Source organism: Plectrocnemia conspersa, unplaced genomic scaffold (genome assembly GCF_051122295.1).
Source record: "Plectrocnemia conspersa isolate PC_06_02 unplaced genomic scaffold, ASM5112229v1 ptg000005l, whole genome shotgun sequence".
NCBI classification, from domain to species: domain Eukaryota; kingdom Metazoa; phylum Arthropoda; class Insecta; order Trichoptera; family Polycentropodidae; genus Plectrocnemia; species Plectrocnemia conspersa.
Window position 1 is genome coordinate 16303723 of NW_028277169.1, and position 20720 is coordinate 16324442.

At 28.8% G+C, this 20720-nt stretch overlaps 1 protein-coding gene across 6 annotated transcripts in view; it reads left to right on the forward strand.

Moving 5' to 3' along the window:
* Positions 1-14071, forward strand: part of LOC148234949 (irregular chiasm C-roughest protein-like) — a 306152-nt gene extending 292081 nt beyond the window's left edge. For 4 of the 6 annotated variants that reach the window (XM_088186132.1, XM_088186133.1, XM_088186134.1 and 1 more), the window contains 8 exons: positions 531-681; positions 7124-7380; positions 7448-7576; positions 7650-7753; positions 7820-8163; positions 11170-11253; positions 13010-13177; positions 13403-14071. In XM_088186132.1, the coding sequence (XP_088042258.1) occupies positions 531-681; positions 7124-7380; positions 7448-7576; positions 7650-7753; positions 7820-8163; positions 11170-11253; positions 13010-13177; positions 13403-13440 (1275 nt within the window). In that variant the 3' untranslated portion in view covers positions 13441-14071. The remainder of the gene's footprint in view (positions 1-530; positions 682-7123; positions 7381-7447; positions 7577-7649; positions 7754-7819; positions 8164-11169; positions 11254-13009; positions 13178-13402) is intronic. The other 2 variants (XM_088186136.1, XM_088186138.1) reach the window with 2 other exon arrangements.
* The last annotated feature ends 6649 nt before the right edge of the window (positions 14072-20720 follow it).

Here is a 20720-nt window from a genome sequence, read left to right on the forward strand (position 1 = left end):
GTCATATACAATTTATATACATAAACCATCTTTATCGTACAATATAATTTAATATTTGATAAAGGAGTGACTTATGAAACATGATATATATTCACAGATATTTTTGAAAGAATTAAGGATATATATTAACTTCTTTGCTGTTTTTATTTATGTAACATAATCATATCTTTCTCAAAAGTACGTTAACATCACCCAGCGCCTTTGAGGAGTCCTAATTCAAGCATTACGATAGTTTATTGCACACTCGAGAATTAAACTCCGACATCTCTGCGCTTTCAGCTCGACGTGTTCAAATGTGTTTATATGCTTTGTGTGTGTGTGTATGTGTGCTTTGCATAGTGTTTTTAGCGTCCATTAAGCACTTTCGGCTTCGAATTATTTCTCGCAGCAAAAAGGAGAAGCATCGCTACGTGCATAATTAAAGTTGCTCCATAATTTAACCCCTCGTCTAACCTCGAGTCCGGCGAACACATTCAAAAGTTAAACACAGCGTCTAGTTTATCTCTGATTTTACACCTTTTGCACTACAGGACTTCTCCATATTGGAGGACGTGCTACCCGAGGGCGTCAGGTCGACCCTCATCATCAGGGAGAGCCAATCCAAGCATTTTGGCTCTTACAACTGCTCGGCGACCAACGACTATGGCACGGACGTGGTGGAGATCACTCTAGTCGCACAAAGTGAGTAAACACTTTTTTTTATCATGCATTCTATTCACGTAGCGTACATCTACTTACGTTACCTTTTAGTCTAGCTCTAGATTTATGTTTAAAGTCTAACTAATCATATTTTATAGTTACAAAAAAAAGTATCGAAAATAATTTGTATGACTTTATTTTGCCAGACAGTTAAAAAATATATGTAATATTACTAGTGCTATTTCACACTTGGCTATAATTTTTGTGGGTTACAACTTGTATTTATTAAATAATTAAATATAAATATTTGCAAGCCCTTTACAGTTCTGAAATATGTTTAGCTTATTCAGTATTGTAAGACAGGTGTATGCATAAGTATCAATCGTTAGAATTTCATAATATACTATTACTATGATGCTATGGTAAAGCTATTTTTTATTCTGAATAAAAATCAAAATTGCTTATGTTTTATTTTTGCTAATTTTCATTTTCATTTATCGAGCATTTTAACTCTCATAAGCTAAGACAATAAATTTCTTCTATTAATATTTAATTAAGTAGCTCTTATTGTATTTTCCGATTAAACGGATAAATATTTAAATAATTACAGAAGAGAACAGGGCATTAAAATCTAGTGTTAAATACGCCAATTTAAGGCTTGGTGTCATTGCGACCTTCAGACCGATATTTATTACACTAGAAATAGCGCTTTTTACTACAAAAAAATAATACTATTTTTTTTTATAAACTGCAAGTCATCCAAAATAAGACTATAAAAATAATATATAATACACATTTTATATATTTTTTAAAACTACATAGCCTACAAATACCGACTGTCATTTTATTACCAGAAAATACTATAAAAATACTTCGCGTAAACAACCTCACGCTCAAAATGTGAAAGCATATCTTACTTTAAAGGTTGAAAAACATATTTTAATGCTTCAATATTCCTCAACCAACATTCAATTCATTGTTTTATATTTATTTTTTTTCCCCTTAAATTGTAAAAGATTTTTTAGTTAAACACTTTTAACTGATTTATGTTTTATTCATATTTTAATTACATTGCAAACATGAAAATGAGTATGGTAATATATGTAGTAATATAAATACATATATAGTTATAAACAAAAAAAAGAACTACCAAGCAAATTTCATTCATATTTTAATTAAACATAAATATTGAAATTGACCTAATATATTGACAATCAGCTTTTTTAGCCAATAAATATGTACCGACCGAAAAATGTGCTCAATTAGCGGTTGAGAGTATAATTTTTACTACAATGTGTAAAAGCTACATATTTCACAATAATTTGAGTTTAACATATAGTATATTGATAATAGTGATATTTTAATTTATTTAAAAAATTAGGAGTATATCTACCACAATCGTATAAATTTATGGCAGTACTCTAAAGAACATATTATTAAATATCAATAGGTGTTTTTAAAGAATATAAGATATTCTCTATGAGTTGAAGAAGCCCATTATTATGAAAAAATATACCTTATAAATAGCTTTATTATCACAATATTTATTCGTATTTTTTCATATAAAAGTTAAAAGTCATTAAATAGAAACTGAGGGCTCAGATCCTAAAAACGGCTTTAAGAAATTGGGGCGTTCGATTGGGCCTGATTTGGCTCCCGATTTAATTTCGAAGGGTTGCGTAGTCAGACTCGCTGCTCCTCTAAAATATTTCCTGATCTTTGGAAATTCACAAACATCACCAATATTTATAAAATGGGTAACAAATTGTACATACAGAATTATAGATCAGCTCCTGCAAAATATATACACCCTCAACCTCTTTCAGCATGTTTTGTTAGACCAACAGCATTGGTTTCGTTTTGCCCGTTCTTCTGTTACTAAACATTTCGTCTTTCACTAAAACAGTGACAAAATCTATTGATGCGGAAATTCGATTGGACGTCGTATACATGGAAAGGTTTGTCATATTTAAAAAATTGTTGAATCTCGGTTGATCGAGTTATTTGAGCAATCGTAAACACTTTGTAGCTTATGCCGGCCAATTGTCGAAAGAGGACTTCACCCCTTCGAGGGTTCCTTAAGGGTCCAATCTGAGCCCTCTGCTTTTCATGTGATTTATTACTGATATGGATACATCAATAAAAAAATCAAAAAGTATATTAGGTAATATAAAAAAATATTTTTTTATTAGCCCAATGTGTAACAACGAAGTAAACACAATTAAGAACTACTAAATCAGTAGTGAGACACTCGTTTCTCGCTAGTATTACATATTTTATAATAGTGACATAATTTTTTAATAATTAATAATGGCATTATTTTATATATTAGACACCGTGCTTTGTTGACACACATAACCTTTTGCAACCTTACTTATTAATTTATATTACAAGAAGTTTATAAACTATCAAAATACTCAAAAGCAGATAAGACGACACCACACGTCAAAAACTTAATACTTTAGTATATAAATTAAGACATTATTTCAATAAAATAGAGCTAATAATACTCACCCCATTAAACTAAATACTAAGTCAAATACAACTTATAACTTTCGATGAAGCTTTAAAAGTAAAATTAAAGCTTATTCTACGCTAGCATAAAGATATTATAAATTTCTCACAATAATTATTCTGCGCAACTCACTACACGGCACACATTAAACATTCACCAGCCAAATCGCCAAGATCGTAAATTCTTCTCGCGTCACTCATCATTCATCACTTATTCACGAACACTTACGAACGTACGAACATCGGCGTAGTAGTCAAAAGTCATCCCACGCCCATACCACCACTTTTTTAACACTCCCAGAGAGAAATATCTAGCGGGTAGGGGGTGGATGGGCTGAAGCGTAATTCTATGGTGGTGGGGTCGGTAAATCTGATCTGACGGCAGCGGAACGGGGATGGTGGTAATTATTAACTCCGACGTGTGGTATTAGCATATCGTATTTTCATTTCGGCGTGCGCCTATTTTCTATGCAGAGTGCGTGGTATTACTTTAATTGTTATACGGCTTTCGCGGGCGAAAACCGTACGCGCGGGTTTAATTCCGCGCTGATTGCTTCATCCGATGATCTTGCTATGGGCAAATATGAAATTCGCGGAAATCGATAGAAACGAGTGGATTTGTTCGAAGCTATTGTGGGGAAAATCTATAGTTGAATATTATGCAGCATTAAACCAAAGCTGAACGAATGGCGAAGCTCAGGTCCCTCTATTTAATTTTTTTAATTTAATATTGAGCATAATTGTTTATCAGGTTTATCAATTGAAAAGATTAAATTAGCAGGTCTAAAAACAGTTGAAAAGCTTCAAACAAAATTAAAAGGCATGAGAATATAAATAGTGTGCTATGAAATCACAAAGCCAATCACTATGTGATGTATAAAATTGCGTTTCGAACCTATAAAACAAAAAAGAGACATTTGTAGAAATGGGACACCACCGTGAGAAAACTTTTTTGTCGATTAAGTATCTGTCATTTATCGAAAATTTATTAAGAACAAACATTGTTTGCGTTTGCGTAGATCTATAATCGTCTCTAAAAATCGTATTAAATTATTGGTTAGCGGCTGTTTTCTCTGTTTTCTTAATCGTAACTTCGGTGTAACTCAGCCTTATTGAACTCTCGTGTGTCTCAAATCAGAAACGAATTATTATAAAGTAATTTTTTACTTATAATAAATCTAGATGAAAAATCTTAATAAATAGATAAATAGATTTGCGTTTATATACTTTCTAGAGAAAAGAAAGATGCTTTTGCTCATTTATAACCTAGACTCTTGAATCAATGCGACAATTTAGAGTTGAAACATATTATGATGTTGTTTGTTTTTCATTATTATATAAATGACCTAATTCGCAACAGCCGCTAGAGATTTGACAACAAAGTCTTGACACTTTTAATTTTGCGACCTGCTATTCTTATTTTACTAACTTTTATCATTTTCAACGCAAAGCCTTTTTTTTAAAGATTTTTTTATGGAGTTGCGATTTTTTTTCAATACACGTTTGAAACAAAGTGGTGACTCACGAACTTAGTCGAGATATATAAAAGGTCTATTTAAAAAAAACTTATTAATAATAATATAAAGAAAGTTTAAAGAGAAAATTAATTCGTTTATAAATTATTTCTATCATAGAATTACTTATTATTGTAACTTTATGGTTTTAAATAGTAAAATTGTAAATCAAGAGAATTTAAGCCACCCTGGAGGAACACCTGTTCTAAAATGACGCCGCGGCGATAAGGTTAAAAACGAGTTTTGTTAAATTCGTCTTGCTTTTATGATGCTTTAAAATCTATAGAATTACTTTTCTTAAATAATACATTTATTTCACAGAAAACGCGTGCATCATTTAAAAATAATATGATGAAACTGGTGGATGTTTTCTTCTTGTGTACTATATAACTTTATTATTAATGCTTACAAATTTAATCAAAAAAAATATATCAATATAAAATCTAACCTATGAAAAAATTAATAAATTATGTGGTTTTGCGCATTTATGTAAATTATTTACTCAAAAAAATAACACATGGAAAAAAAATATTTCACCACTTATATAATACAACTAAATTGTATCAAAAACACGAATATAGTAATTACAATATCAATGATTAAACTAAAATAAAAACATGGCGAAGGAAATATAAAAGTTGGAAAACCGATATTTTTTTTAATAATTGAGCTCTAGTATTAGCTATAAATAATTTACTACAATTTAATTAAACGCAAAGTATAAGCCAGTTTTAACCACAATTAAGTGTTATTAAGAAGAAAATAGTAAAATTAGCAATATTTTTATCACTATGTCCTAAATATTTTAATATACACATATTTACAATTTTATTAGAAAATTGTTAGCATATGTATATTTAGTACTTGAAAGATAAAATACATTTAAATTATTAATACTTTAAAATGAGTTTTTTAACATTATCACTGTAACTAATATTACTTTTAAATTGTTGCATACATATGACATGGAATTACATAAATTAACAAAAAAGGCATACCAGTTTTTAATCATAATCCAGAGAACAAATTTTGATATTAATAACTTTATTTTAGTCCTTATCAATATTTTAAGCTTTTTATATGACTTTACTTTAAATATTTATTGCACTATCGCATGCGAGATTCAATCTTCTAAAGTTTAATACGTATTTAAGGTTGTCCGAACCGGGTACCTGGTTTTCCGCGAGTTTTAAAAAGAACCGAACACCCTGTTATTTTCTACTATTTTTATTTCGATATAATACTTGATTTTTCCATATATCTGACACAATTTTAAGATGCGAAATTCTCCAGCTATTCTTATATTTTGTAAGCCTTATAGTGAGAGCGGTGTGTCGTAAAGGGGCAGGAAATCCCAATTTAACAATCCTATAGTATTGTTTCACAATGTAAGTTCTATGACATATTTAGTTTCGGCATCCTCAAATATTTGCCGTTTAACAAAAAAAGAAAATGGGAGTATTTGCTTAAAATACACATGGCATACTCGGGGGGGATGTTCGTACACAAAAAAAGGCATTTAAGTCTATTGTTATTATTAACGTCAATGATTTATGATCGATTGTTAGAACATTGGTTGATAGACAGCTATCCAGCAAGAGATGTGAATAGTTTTTTTTTTAATATCCAATTTTGATATCAATTAAACAGAATAAATGATTTGATCAGGTAAATAATATTTATTATTGATTTAGAATTAACAGAAATCCTTATTCTTTACTTTTGAAAATAAAAAAGAGCAATTATGTGATTCATAAATAAAATATTATAAAATTTTCATTTAAAACTTTTTTATGCTTCCAAGTTTATAACCCGCGAGAGTTGACAATGATGGAAACTTTGTAAATCGTCTATTAATCTTTTGACTCATAGTAAAAACACATTTTTGCTGTCAACAATATATTGGGACGGGTGAGCCATTTCCCTTGTTTTTACGATACGCAAATATTTATTTTAAAATTATTCCACAGTAACAGACAAACGTAAAACAAGAGCGGTTCTGAAATATTTCTTCGCTATTTTTTCCATCTTACTTTGGTTTTATTTGGTTCATAAAATTGAATTTATAATTTACTTTAAAATGTATATATTATGACTAAAATCAAATCTTTCTTAGATCTATATAAAAATTACATTAGTTTAATATGCGGTTTAATATAAGTTATTAAATTTTTTTTCCGTAATTCTACGAATATTTTAAAACTGATAAATTTGCAATAAACAATATTTTTAGACGTCGTTGTATTTAATTTTAGTTAAAATTGTATTGATCCGCTTTTTATTTCCCAGATGTAAATTTATTTTTAGTAATATGTATTTTGCAACCCCTGGATATTTTGTATGTATTACACTAAAAATGCATTCATGAGTTATGATTCATTTACTATATATGCAAACATGATCAAGATTTTCATATTTATTAGTTTTAATATTATATTTAAATTTTATTTTCTTAGGATCGTTTCCATTGCTTGTCATCTTATCCGGCGTTATCGGCGGTGCCATCGTAATCGTCGCCATGACAATGATCCTAATCTTATGCCGTAAGAAGAAGGAAAAGCAAAACCCGTCGCAGAGGGATAACAAAAAACCTGACGTCATGGCAGACACAGAAAAAGCCAACGCGGACAAGAGATCTCAAACCCCAGATAGGAATTCTTGCATCAGCGATCTCAAACTGGACCTGAAGGATGCCGATAGGAACTGCGAAGCGGTCAGTATAACCCCATCATATATAAGCTTAACATATAACCGATATTGATGGGCAATTAATATAACAGGATTATCGAAACGGTCATCCGATCAACGGGCAAATGCTGGTGCCAGGAAGTCAAAATGGCATCCTGCTACAATATCCGAGGTTCTCTAATGAATATATAGATCCGCTTTTCCCGGCGTCTGAGTATAAGGTAAATTTACTATTAGGTGTGAATTATTTAATGATATTAATATTAGGTGTTTAATATATGTATTTTTTTACAGGACGAGCATGGATATACAGGATACGTGGGCTATGGAGAATATGCTAGAGATTACAGTCCAGCTCCAGCTGTTCTACAACCCGCCTTAACACATGATGCCAACAGGTAATAGCATCCTCAATTTTAAAGCATAATGTAATGAACAAATACTGTATAACTAAGTTATATTAGCAGAATACAACTTTCATCCCTCCACTCCAGCCACCAGCTGACGGCACATCTGAATCAACTCAACGCCCAACTGTCTTCCATAACGAACAACGGCAGCTCCATGAGCAGCTCTCTGACTAGGAGCACAGACACGGCTTCAACAGTGCCGTGCACGTCTGCCTCTAATTCTCAAAATAACTCGCTGCAGAGGGCGAATATCGAGTTCAAAGTTCAACCTAATCCGACTGATCCTGTCGGTGCGGCGGCAATCTTCAGGAACGGATCAGCCGGGATGAGTTACAGCGGAAACGACCTGAGACACGTTTCCTTGAGCAACCCGCACCTTAGAATCACGGCTGGATTGGGTGAGTACTCCTTGATAATAGAAAACATATTATTTGGTTCAAAAATCACATTTTGCGAGACGTTGACAACAGTTGATGAACCCCTAACCTTAAATTATATATGAATATGATGGAAAGCAACTGAATGGGCATACGTGATTTTTTTATAATGACTTTGACACGTGTTAGTAATTTTAGTAATCTGCATTTTTGTTACTAAACAATATTTATTTAAATTAGGAAAATTAAGACTCCTGCAAAAATACAAGAAATAAGTTTTTGCTAACTAGTCCTAGCAATTATTTAAGGGAGGTAGTCTTACATTACAAGAAAAAATCATCAGTAAAAACAATAATTAAATATACACTAAATCTTCGAAAACATTGACTTTGACAGTCAAAAATACTTAAATTACATTTCGGTTACAGTAAAATCTTTGTTCTATAACTGAAACCCAATTTTCTAACTACTTTTTTACCGATTTTACCAGATCTTTTAAATTTTCACAAAAAATAATAAACAATTCTGGTTAATCTTTAACAAACACATTTTTAACATTTATTATATATTTATAAGCTACACAAGATGTTTTGGCACAAGTTATGATATTTATAACTCCATTGTTACTTTTGGCCAACCTCTGTATCCGAATAGCACATTAAATATTGCATTAAAATCGCTGTCCCAAATTTGAATTCCATATATATCCACACCAGAGTACGCAATTAATTTATGCGCTCTCGTGGTTTTCTTTATGCGAATGCCTTTTACCAAATGCGGGAACCCTTTATGTAATATGTCCTGTGAGGTTTGAGAAAGGATACGAAAGCGGACTTTAAATTCTTGTTATTATTTGTTCTCGCCGTTTATGCGAACACAGCTTTTAAGTGAAATTTACCACACAATACGAATGCATCCTATTATAATAGCTTCGTTTCAATATCAAACAAACACGGAAAAGACAAAAGCATAAATATATTTTTCACACTTAAAATTTGAAAACCCCTGAACAAAAAAATATTTAATAAAAATATAAGATTTAGAGCCAATGGAGTAGAAGTTTAAACGTGATCTTGGATTTTATATTAATATAAAAAATACGATACAAAAAATAAAAGTCATAAAGTTTTGCATATAAAAAGTTTTTTTTATGATTTTTGTCATAAAATAATGGAGACATCTCACGTTTTTTTTCTTGACAATTCAACATTATATAAATTTTGGGTTGCTTTATAATAGCTTTCATTTTTTTTCTTATTTAATATGATTGTCCATGGTAACATTTAGACAGTCTTCTCAATCTTTTTGGATTTTCGCAACTCTCTTATACTGCAGGGTTTTATTTATTTTTATTGTATTTTAATATTAAAAACATATATTTGCCTAATAAGCAACACAAACTTACATGCATACTATATAAACTATACTTTATTTGCATTAACACAATCGGTTCAAGAGCTATCCATTTTAGCAATGTTCATAATTGAGAAAAAATAGCAAATTTGGGTTTACGCTACTATTAACTCTTCAAATCACACGATAATCATTACTCCTCTTTATATTTTAAACAAAGTTATAGAAAATAAAATCATTACTATATTTTTAATATTTATCAATCAATCGGAGTAATGATAAGTATATCGAAACGTATATCCGTATCGTGTGTTTTCGAGATAATATGGGCGTGAACCCAAACTTGCCATCTCATTCTCAATTATGAATAATGATGTTATGGATAGCACTCGAACTGACTGTGTTAACGCAAATATAGTATAGGACTTAATACAACATATATACATAGATCGGTAAAGTCAAACTAATTATCATTAAATTCTATAGGAAGTAATAAATATTGATTTTATTATTTTGTTTTTTTTTCAAACAGACGTATTATGTATAGTAGAATTTTGACAAAAATTAAAATCTTGTATTTATAAACAATTATTTATGCAAATATCTTTATCAATAGTAGGCTTGATATATGGAATGTATAGTTTAATAAAAATAAAATGTTTTGTTTGAAACGGCAAAGAAGTCGTTCAAAAAATAAACAAATAATATTTTAGTTAAGGAACAAAGATTTTACTGTGAGCAAAATGTATATTATAATATCTTAAGCTGTCAAAGTTAAAGTTTTCGAAAATCTAGTGTAACATAAAAATATCGCGTTTACCCAAATAATGGTTTTTCCAATTCTTGTACCTCAAATAATTCCCGGAACTAGTTAGCAAAAATCTAACACAAGTGATTTTTACAGTAATTTAAATCTGGTAAATTTTCAACGCTAATTATTTAATGACTATTTAGTGAATACACTAAATTAAAATGTATTTTTTTAAAGAGTAGTATTACTTTTTATTGTCAAAATTTTATGTACCGTTATTAAAAAAAGAAAAAATTGCTATTTATTTATTAATTAATAACTTAAATGTTTTGTTAATATAAATGTGTTACAATAACTAAGTATTTTTTTATTAAACTTATGTTTTCATCAGTACAAATATAATTTCACTATAAGGCCAATTAAAATTTATCAAACAATTAATTTCTAATTTTACTGTTCAATATCAGTAACTGTATTTATTCACTGCGTAGATAATCCAGAACGTTTGGAAACTATAATCTAAAACTAACTATAGTATTAGAATATTTATCAGATTAATTTGAGCGTAGGTATTTCGTTTAGATTTAGTTCGATTTGAATAGAAAATGGATGTTTCGCAACTGTTTAATTGAGTTGCAATCACACTTGAAAGCAGCAAATAATTTTACTATGGCCTATCAGTCACTGAAACGCCAGTGAAAATATAACTTTACTGATAATGCAAAATAACTAAAAATCATAGCAGCAAAATGGATATTTAATGACTTTTAAAACTGGACAGCATAACATCGAAATTAAAGATTTTTTCCATTTAACTTTATATGTGTATATTAAAAAAAGTAGCACAATATTGTTTAATATGATATGTATCTATATGTATATGTGAATTGTGTATTTAGTTAAACATGACTTGTCATCCACAGGTACTGTCAACACGGCGAACCCCGCGGCCACCCCGGCGCCTCCGCCCTATTCCGGCCACAGGGCCACCTCAACCCTCTCCACAGGTGGGCCCTTTCACAAAGACCTAAAAATTAATTTGCTTTCACATACGAGGCACGTTTGACGATTTATTGAAAAAAAAGAGCCTCACTTGCGTAAATAAATTTATGTATACGCGAGTACTCACTACGTGCGTGTTGTTTTTTTTTTGTTTGCGGCAATACTGTACAAAGGGGCGTGACAAAAATAATTAGCTTATTTGCATGACAGTGATGCTGGCCACGCTTTGATTATGAAGCCCGTATCAATATTTGAATGAGCAATTTTTAATTTGATATAAATATTTTAACACGGCACCCTGTGCACCGCCCGAGTTATTAATCGATTTACGGTATCACCATTTTTTTAGCAGATTTTTGATATTGTTATAGGAAATGGATAACAAATTTGATATGAAAGCTATTTTGGTATATTATATATATTTTCCAAGAATTTTGACCCTGTAAACATTCTCTAAATTTAAATCTCTGCAGCATTTTATAATCATTTTTAAAAATACTCATTACATAAAGCTTTTGATTGACATACAGGCGATCCATTAAAAATGTAATATTCGGTAGAATCGATAAATAAAAATGTACCCTATAGAAAATAACTCGGATACTAAATATAAATATTTAATTTATTTATATCTTGATAAAAATCTATGAAAATCCAGTGGTAAAAATCATCTGGAGACAATAATTTTTGTATCCTTTTGAGACTTTTTTTATTGTTTTTAAAACAATGTTTTTCTAACATATTAAAATGTGTTAAAATTAAAATTAAAATATTAAATATAGCATCTGAGGGCGTAGGTGCAGTGGCGCATGTTCTTTCTCTTGAGTGCAGGCCCTCTGGGGGCCTAGTCTCTGTGAAATAAGGTATTCGCTGGCACATGTAGAAGCTGGATGTCTGAGGGACGCATGCCATGTGAGAAAGGATTTTAAATTATATTTTATGGTTCTAGATATGAAGCGAACATAAGTGACCTCTTAAATTGCGCTCTATGGGACTTTTGTGGGTCTAAACGGCAATAGTGGAGCCCGATATTAAATTGTTTTTGAGGGTGACTTAACTGCGACTGAAATTAAAAATTTTTTCAACCGCTTTTCTCTTCTGGAAAGTTGTTTAAAAATGAAATTTGAAGCTTGGATGACACACTTCGTAACTATTACTGTATGAGTCATCCCTTATCTCGCTGGCTCATTGCGCAATTCAAATTCCGTTATTTTTTGTCCACGTGAATCACGCCACAAAAACAAGCGGACCAACTAAAAGTATGTGGATTTTTCACCCTACAAATTTCAACGACATATATTTTTAAATGTTTTGCAAAAATATAAAAGTCGATATAATCGATATATTTTTTTTATACTTCGCTCAGAGTTTAATTTTACACCATTCCGTAAATATTTACGTATAACGATTTCGCGGTATGCAAAATTACTAAATTAATATTACCGTGGCTATATAAGTCAAACACACACTCGAATTAAAACAATGTAATGATGAAGCAGGAGTGTTTTATCGATATATTTAATAAAATAAGGCGCTATTTATATTTATTATAAATTACTTTTTACAACTGTTCTAATAAACGATGTATAAAATTATAATATTATGAGACAGTTTTTTTATTTAATTGCTTTTATAACTCAGACAATTACTAATTAACTTTTCGATTAGCAAAATGAACTTTTTTCATTCAAGGGCCGAGGATATATTGGCCTCGTTACATATTGATGTTAATTGATATTGGATTTTTTTATTCGCATACAGGAAGCCACGTGTCCACTCCCCCAGGGTCTCTGACTCCACCGACAAGTTTGACAGGGGTCCCTAACGGAGGTCCAACAATACAAGGACAACCCCAATCGCCCAGTTCCCAGTACATTCTGCCGCCGTCGACGCAGAGCAACGGTCAACTGGTCCATCTCACCAAAAAGGGTAAACAAATCAATTTTTGCTCTCGATGAACAGTTAAAAATGTATACCCATGTGTGGAATATTTCAACGAACGATGTACCTTTTTTCAATTTTGAATCTCGCAAATCTAGTATTGAATCGCGATAAATAATACCGAGAATTTATGAATCGGTATAAAATAAAAAGATACAAAAAAATACTATAGCATGTTTTATATTATAAATAATTTGATTATTTTTTTCCTAGGTACTGGAACTCAACCAGCTTTGGCCACACACGTATAAATTAAACCGAGGAGACTGAATAGGGGTACTAAACAATTTTTCGCGCGAATGTTGTGATGTAAACAAGGTATTTTGCATTCCAGATCTTATGGTTAATTATTGTATTATTTAGATATAAATTATAAAGCGCAAAAAAATAACTTCGGACAGAGTTATTATATAAATAGTGAAGCGTGTATTTTTTATCAGAGAACATCAAATTTGATAGTTATGAAATAAGTGCAACGATTAAATGAAACATACGTCATATTATAATTATAATGATGAATAATTTGTACAGTCAATTATCGTGTTTATTTCTATTATAAGTATAAATGTAAATAGTGAATAGAATAATGTTTTTATTTTATTTATTTAAATGAAACATTTTGTCAATTCGTATTCACATATCATATGTTTATCATTTGTAACATTGAACATATCTCTAACATATTTTATATATTCATTGATTTATGTTAAGTATGACAATCGTTCTTTATATATTGTACATACATTAAAGTATTATTTGATGTTTAGTAAATTAATAATTGAGATTGTTAAATGACAATATTTCTACAAGATTTTTGCGAACTTTGCATAATACGATCAAAAAAATAAGTTGTTGATATAAACAAAGAAAATAATAATAAAATATTTATAAATCAATATATAATAGATAATTATATAAATTAAATTTTTAATTAGTTATTATCGTGATTTCTTCTGTGATACGAATAGTTTTGGCTCCGCCATCATAAAAAAAGCTTTACTAAAAAATGTTTAGTGTTTACAAAAAAGATATTAATAATTCAATAAAAAATGCTTTGAGTATCAATTGTCAAAAATGTTCCGTTTCATCAATATAAATATAAATATATTTATATGCTAATATTTAATTTCGTAGACGTTCAGACATAGAGTACGCTCTATTTAATAAGAGAAAATATATTTTATGTATAGATCGCAAATATAAAACTAATAAAACGATCATATCGGCCAAATATCATGCTACACCAGAATATCAATCATTCGATTATACATATCGAAAATGTTCATGAAGCCAATTACGAAAAAATAAATGTATATCATAATGGTAAAAAAGCTTAAGGGTCGAAATAAGAAGACGACATGCTAGAAATTCATAGTCTATCTATTGTATGATAAAACTCAATTTCAATATAATTTTACGAGTGCTTTATATTGTATATAGGAGTACGAAAAAGTATAAAATAACATGCAAATTCGATAAACCTTTGCGATACGTTCAGGTTTTGTGAAGGATGGGCATGTAAATATTTATAAGAACTTGGCAAATTATTTATTGTAATTTTCATTTAGTATATTTATTTGCACAAAAAAATGTAATATATTTTAGAAGTTTGTTTGTCTATAAATGTATGCCATAAAATTACACTCTATTTTATATTATAAACATATTATTTTGTGTTGTGATTTATGTATCATTTAATAAATATGTTTTCTATTTCTAAGAAACGTTTTCGAAACTGTTATAAATGTAAATAATACTTTATATGAACATATTATATTATAGATGATAAATTTTGTATTCTTCTAGATAAATTATGTACATTTACCGTCAATGAAAGTAAAATATATATATATATATATATATAAATAAATACATATATTATAAAATGCTGCTATTGTATATAAAAAACATGAAATCGAATTATAAGTTATAAGTGTTTTCTATCAATCAATTTAAGGTTTACTTGAATTTCTTTTAGTTTTAATTGCTCATTATATGGAATGAATTTTTTCGGAAAATTTATTGAAATCTGTTACCTAATTGTAATGAGAGATTGAGATGAAAAATTGTACAACTGTCAATTTGAAACTTGGCCTATGAATAAAAATGAATTCTATGATTAACCGTATTTTTATTTCTCGTACCACTGGTCAGTCATTATTACCTTTTCATAAAAATAAATACGTATATTCAACAAAAATAAGAAATTACTATTTTAATATAATATATAACAAAGATGCACTAAGAGAGATTGCGAACTATGAATAATATATTTATAATTTATTATAAAATAAAATGAAAGGTAAGTATAAAAATAATTAAAAAAATAAATTTAGAGTTTTAAGGTTTTAGACACATTGTATTTATAGATGAATGCAAACTTTAGAATATTGAATATTGACAAAAAAAAAATTTTTTAATAATACAACATTAGCAATATTTTTTTCTGTCTTAAAATCATTAAACATTTAATTTTTCACTAATTTAAATGTTATTTTCTACGACTAAGATTCTGTATTATGTTTTTGTGAGTACCATTATAACATACATTTTAATTATTTATACAGTAATTTTTTCTGTTATTAAAAATATTGCTTATATTTTTTTTAGATATGCATACCGTTTAAAATTCTGTTCTCTATTATATTATTATATTTATTATTAAAATAAATATAATTACATATAAAATCTTAGAAATGCAATGTTACTGGTTTGTTATATTTATGCAATATTTTTTTTTAATAGTATTAAAGTATAAAATCGCATAAAGTATTAAAGTATAAAATCGCATAAAGTACGAAGTAGAGTTTTGTATTTGCTATAGATTTTCAAACCGTTTTTATATTATGCATAAAAGAAACATTTTTAATCAAAATGTATACATTATTAGCAATTTAATTAGATTTATTAAAGAGCGTAATTATTAAAAATTAAATATGTTTTCTTCGTCAAACGACACAACATACTCCCCAATTTTTTTAAAGAAAATAAATTATGTAAACATTGATTTACTTAAAAGTTAACTTAACTTCTTACCATATTTATTTTATTTTCAAAATATTTACTCACCGCAAAAGACGATTATCCATTTTTGAAATATAATTATCCAAAACATTCAATACGCCCCATAATAATTTTCCACGCACACAATAGAGTCGGTAAATTTGCTAAATTATGTACTATTACGGGGAGAGCATTCGATTCGAACACTTCATTCAGAAAATGAGAGTATGAAACGCTAACCCTGTGGAAAAAGGTCAATCGTGGGTCTCGGCTATTGTTTATAATAAGTTATGTGAAAGCTTTCCCCATACAAAGGCAGGGCAAAGGGCGAACGATAATTCGGCCGTAAAACATGGAAGGCAACCGTCCGTGGTCTGGTTCAATCTTTAAGAACGCCACTTTCCATATGGCCAAAGTGAAGGCGACACTTTTCAGCTAGAACGCCTTTGTTTCTATTTATTGTGCAAATTGGACAGTATGAAAGCGATTTTGGATAAATTGAACAAAATTAAACCTTCACGGTAAAAGGTCTGGGTGAAAGGGTGTTGTACAGCGGCCAAACGATGTCGGAACCATTACCAAGGATTGGAATTATCAATATCAAATATCAAAATTTAATTAAAATATTTTTAATAATAAAAAATAAATATTTTTTGTAAAAATAATATATATTATAGTATATTTGACAATATCATTTAAGACTTACATTATTATTAATTTATTTATAAATAGCTTTAAGTGTAAATTTAACTAAAGATTTTGTAAGCGTGGTTTTAATTTCCTGGAGCAGCAAAAAATATTTTTTTAATACTGTATATTTATTGTATTAAATATAATAGAAACATTTCTTAAAATATCATAAATAGCTAATAAATGTAAATAAAGTTTAAAGAATATGTAGTTATTAGGGTTTTAAATACTAGAATGATTTACGTATATACATGACAACTATTTTCATTGTTGAATTTAAAGTTGACTGCTAAAATGTCTAAAAAGGTCATACATGGATCTCATATGCTGCAAATCCCTTCATAAATTACTGCTCTTAAATTAAAGGGCTAAAATAGACTCCTCAACGTCTGTCATATTATTTATTTTTATAAAAAGCAAATTTTTGTTTGTTTGTATATTTGTCTATGCTTAAAGAATTCTGTAGTCTTCAATAATGGGTTTTAATCGGTTTGTTTACTGTAGTGCATTTAGCTAATCCCTTCGAATTTTCGTCCGACACGTGTAAGATGCACACAGACAAATGTCGGATAAAGGCCTTACATTTTGCCACCGTATCGTTAAAACTAATGACGTAGCTTTTAACGCGTGAGATTTTTTTAAATAAAAGCTTTGGACCTGTTTTGTACTGCCTTAAACCCCAGGAGACGAAAGTTACACCGTTAAGATTAGTAACAATTAAATTTATTTTAATGATGAAAATCTATCAGCGATTTAAAGAACTACTTTTTGGGTGTAAAAAACCTTTTTCCGAATACACTTATACTTATACTTATATTAATACTTATCCCTCGATTTAAGTGGTTAAGAAAAACTGTTTTTAATGCTCTAAATCACACATATAGCGTGATGATTTACAAACGCAAGGGTTGGCTTACTACCACTTCTTACATTTTACCTACATCTGGAACCTCTCCCACTACCTATGCAATGTGTCCTGAGTGTTTTTTTCAATACGTGCATTGAAAAAAACATTTGAACAAAAAAAAACACTAGCTATATTGCATTTTTATTTAAAAAGTGCCTCGAATAACTTTTATTCTATGTTCAGCTGTAGATATAGTAGATAAAATTGTCTACTAAATAGCAACAATTTGCTTTGAATAATTTTATTTGTATAAAAATATCATTTTTTTAGATAATAGATTAAAGCTCCTTAATATTTTGACTGAAGCTGTATTTTTAAAATATTATATTTGCATATTTACGATAAGCTTAATTATAACAAAAGCAAGCAATAAATAGATCGAACCAACCATTCACATCGATTATACATTTACTATTATTATATATAAATATATACACACAGCAACAAGTCCCAACTTTAACACGACTAAGTATGCGAGCCCAAACCATGTATGCCATAATTTAGAACTCGTCCATTGTTCGAATACTATACCTCTATTTGCTTTGTTTCATCGCAAGTTTCAGTCTATATAATGCCGTGCAAGCTTTTAATTGGCCTCTAATTAAAGAGGCGGTAACAAAACCCTTAATATTTATTATAATAATAATGAACGCGCGGGGCTTTTCGTTTAATATACCGAAAGTATATTATAAAGAGGGCACACACGCCCTTTTAGGATTGAATTATATCTCCCCATTATCGGATTAAATGTAGGTAAAACGCAAAAATTGATACCGTGCATATGAAAGCGTTTGTGTGATATAACCGTTAATAATAGCCTCAGTTGGTATTATTCTATTAGCGAGTCGAGAAACGGTTGCTTATTGAATTTAGTTTTTCTATATGCCTAATTATGCTTATGAGTACATCTACATGAATGTAATAACAAGAAGTGACAAGAAAAGTACAGTGTTATATAAAGTTATATAAATTTTAAATGCATAAGAAAAAAAATGTGCTTCTATAATAAAACAATACTTTACTACAAATAGCGCATTCTTTTTTAAACCATATTCCAAAATATCAATTTTTTTAGAACGAAAAAATATTTATCTAAAACGAAATTAACCTAAAAGAAGTAGACCATCAATAATTTAAACACAGTTTTAAAGACCTTGATGAATAAAACTTAGTTTGAAGTTTTTAGATGTTCTAAAAAATATTTTTTACTAAAATTCAATATTTACACATATTATGTACAAGTGGTTATGAATAATATATTTTTTACAAATTAATAATATTTATATTTATTTACATATTATATATAGATGGTAATTAATTTTCATGATAAATAAAAAAATATTTGTTTTCCAATACTTTTTTGTCCAGTTTAAACCCAATGTAATGATAATTGAATAACTCCTTGACCTTATGTAATTGGTTGTCTCGCTGAGAAGAGGCTGACAAAAAATCTCACATGGCAATAAAAATAAATATAGGAACTCGGACAACCAAGAATTACTTTTCATCTGAAGACTTCCTCTCAGACACTTTGCCTTAAAACTCATTTCAGGCATAACTATCTATGTTTAAGACGAAAATTTCAAGAGTTCTCTAATTTAACCTACTAAGTTCATAAGAACTTTACCTAAGAAGAGATCAGCCTAAATTTAGACCACCGAAATATAGAGCAAACACACATTGGAGATTTCTGTAGCATACAGCCGCACTCACTGAAAAATCTTAATTGTTGCACAACGAATTAAATAATAACAAACTTTATCTTTACAAAATAAACCTTTTTACTCAAAATAACAGAGAAATTTAAAGCTATTTTATAATATAAAATAATAAATTAAAAAGATAAAATGGAGTTGTATTATTTTGTGTTAAAAAATATTACTAGCTATAAAGCATAAATCAATATACTTTTAAAAAATAGTTCACGCTGTAAACTAATAGTTCTGATTTTACATTATACAAAAAAACATTCTGTGAAATATATACAAATTTCTTACGTATAAAATTAAAATATTTACCAAAAAAATTAATGTTTTAATAAATATTATAAAGAATAATTTATTGAATAAAAACTTAGATTAGAATATCTACTTATAAATTTTTTTTATATTCTATTTAATATCTTCATGCATTGTTGTGTATTTTTTATATTAATTTTAGTATTTAAAGTAAATATTTTCTTGTTGTATATTTTTAGAAATATTAGAATCTACTTTTAATAATAAAATTATTTTAAATATATATGAACAATATACAATAAAAAAATATAGTAAATTAATTAGAATCACATTTAATTTACCTGTTATTATTACATTATTAAATAATTATTAAAATAAATAGTTCATAGTTCAAAAAATAAATGTCTTATATAATTTTACTGTATTTTTTAAGTTACATTTAAAATTATCTTTGAAATTGTTTCTTACAATTAAATCGTATTTTTACAATTGGATTATGTAGAACAAATCATATTTGCTATTTTTTTAGTACAAAACAATTTTTCTATTGCTCCTAGTTTTAAACAATAAAAATCTAATTTATAGCCATATATATTTATTTTTTAAATATGTACGTAATGCGATACACAGACCAGAAAAATAACAAAATTTCAATGGGTTAGAAACTACGCGTCGATACGAATTAAGATGAATTATCCGAATGATTAAATATTATTTCAAAACCTTCCACCAGAAGAGACAAACTCAAAAAGACAGTCCATGCTAAAATAATTGTGGTTAAGATGTCCTTGCTACCTACCTCTGTGTCCATACACAGAGGTGGGTAGCCTCACGAAGAGGTCATGGGTCCCACACGTCTGACGTCATAAAGTTCTTGATGACTTCTGAGAGACAGCAATCCATAGAGTTTCGATTACGAGACAATAAGACCCCAGATAACCAATGCCAGAGCGCTTACGCCTTTCAGAAAACA